At 34.0% G+C, this 2,073-nt stretch overlaps 1 protein-coding gene across 1 annotated transcript; it reads right to left on the bottom strand.

Annotated features, from left to right (window-relative positions):
- Positions 1-34: 34 nt before the first annotated feature.
- LOC132041125 (uncharacterized) lies at positions 35-880 on the bottom strand. Its single transcript, XM_059431920.1, has one exon. The coding sequence runs from the start codon at positions 746-748 to the stop codon at positions 227-229; it is 522 nt and encodes a 173-aa protein (XP_059287903.1). The 5' UTR covers positions 749-880; the 3' UTR covers positions 35-226.
- Positions 881-2,073: the final 1,193 nt, after the last annotated feature.

Raw genomic sequence — 2,073 nt, 5'->3', positions numbered from 1 at the left:
ATTATATTAACCCTTTTTAGCATATAATTTGCCATATTTTTTAAGTTACTAAATCCACCTTTTATGGAAGATTACCTTATATTATTATTAGTTAGAGGACATGATATTATAAGAAAATATCCTAATGTGTAAATATATAAAAGCTAAACTTGGAAGGAAATATTCAAAAAATGAAAAAGAAAGGAATGCTAAATCTTTGAACACAAAAATGCAAAATAAAATAAAATTAGGACCTTGTTGCAATAATAATAATACCAACCATTGATGTGAGATTGCAACAATATGGATCCTCCTTGCTGTTTGAGGCAAATGAATCTGTTGACGATGAAGATGAAGACGAACTCGAGTTCTTGAATGAACTCGAAACAAATTCTCCATCAGACTCACCAACATGATCACTTCTTGGATGAGATTTTCCAAAAGTACTTTTTAATGGATGCAGTTTCTTGATCTTCTTGGTAAGCCAAACCTTCAAACGTTTCATTTCTTGAGGGTCAACATCATCATTAAAACAAGGTTTAGGCAACCGAAGGTTTTGAAATGAAGGTGGAGGGCTAAGTGGTGGAATATTGACATCTTCTTTTGGTAGATTTTTAGGAGTTCCAGGCTGCCTTTCCCATTCAAATGGAACCCCTTCTCCTCTTCTTCTGTAATAATATATTCTTGAAGACTGTCCTACCGATGATTCTCGAGAAAGAATTCTACTCATTTGCAATCCATGTGTGCTTTCATCTCTTGATGAATCCATTTTCTTAATACAGTTTGATGATCACTTTTGGCAAGGTATATAATGTTTGATGAGTAAAAAAGAGTGAATGCAGGTTGGCAGTTATGTGCTAAGTCAAGCAAATTTATAGCAAGTGACAGAAATTGAGGAGGAGTGCGAGTAATTCTCCTTATTCAAAGGCGAAAGAAGAGAAATATGCACATGATCCTTTTTTGTAGACTCTACATACTTGAATTAGTATTCACACTTATGGTGTGCGCTAGGGTTTTTGCCCCCCCCCCCCCCCGCCCACACACACACACAAAATATCTATACTCCCTCCTTTTCTTTTTTAATTCGCCCATATTGAATTGACACTCTTCTTCAAAAGGTGTTTAACTATTACTCGCTACGTTATACTTTCCTTTTTAGTCTGTCTAAAAAAGAATGATACATTTTTATATTAGAAATAATTTTGAGTCACACAAATATATATGGCTTGATTTAGACCACACATTTCACAAGTCTTCTTTTATTTCTTAAACTCCGTGCCTAGTCAAATTATATCAAATAAGTTGGGACGGAGGGAGTATTTATTAGGAAGATATTGCACGACTTGCCCTTCAGATGGAATGGTCTTTAATTTTTTTTCCTTTAGCAATCGATTTATGTCTAGTGGGGCATAAGTTCTTTAAGGGAAAAAAGTCATATATGACATAACTTATGAGATATTATGAAGCGAAAATATACACTTATGTCCCGCAAAAAAGTTAATTTGTTATGAGGGGCAAATATTAAAGACAAGCACAAATAAGGGCATAAATGCCAATGATCCATTTGTTAGAGGTTTATGTTATTAAGTTAATGATTATTAAAATATAATGAACAAAGCAATGATTATTATGGGTAAGGAGACCATGGTAAGAGTAGAGGGAAGGTCATTAATGGTCGGTTCAATGCAAGGAATATTCTTTTTTACTTCGCGTGTATATCATTCCGAGCCCATATTACTCCACTTATATGGGTTACCTACTTTTATTTTACGCGGATTCCAAAAATTATTCTCGTACGGCACCTTCAAAGCCTAGCACCAAAGTCTAGATATATATCGGGTCGTAAATTCTGCTTAAGTAAATAAAGGGGCGAATTCAGGTGTAAAAAAAGTCACGTAAACTCATGGTCATCCTATTACTCTCGGTATATTATGTGTATAATTCTTAAAATATATCTAATATTACTTTTTGCAAATCATTCAACAAAAGGCTTGGTGGTGCACTTGGTTGAAAGTTAAGTTATTTATTTAGAGGTTCAAGGATCAATCCCCACTTAATGCATTTTTTCCTTTGGTAGCTATTTAGCAAGTAACC

The sequence above is a fragment of the Lycium ferocissimum genome, chromosome 12 (assembly GCF_029784015.1).
Source record: "Lycium ferocissimum isolate CSIRO_LF1 chromosome 12, AGI_CSIRO_Lferr_CH_V1, whole genome shotgun sequence".
In the NCBI taxonomy this organism is placed as follows: domain Eukaryota; kingdom Viridiplantae; phylum Streptophyta; class Magnoliopsida; order Solanales; family Solanaceae; genus Lycium; species Lycium ferocissimum.
Note: the sequence above shows the minus strand (reverse complement) of the source record. Positions and strands in the feature narration are given on the sequence as shown.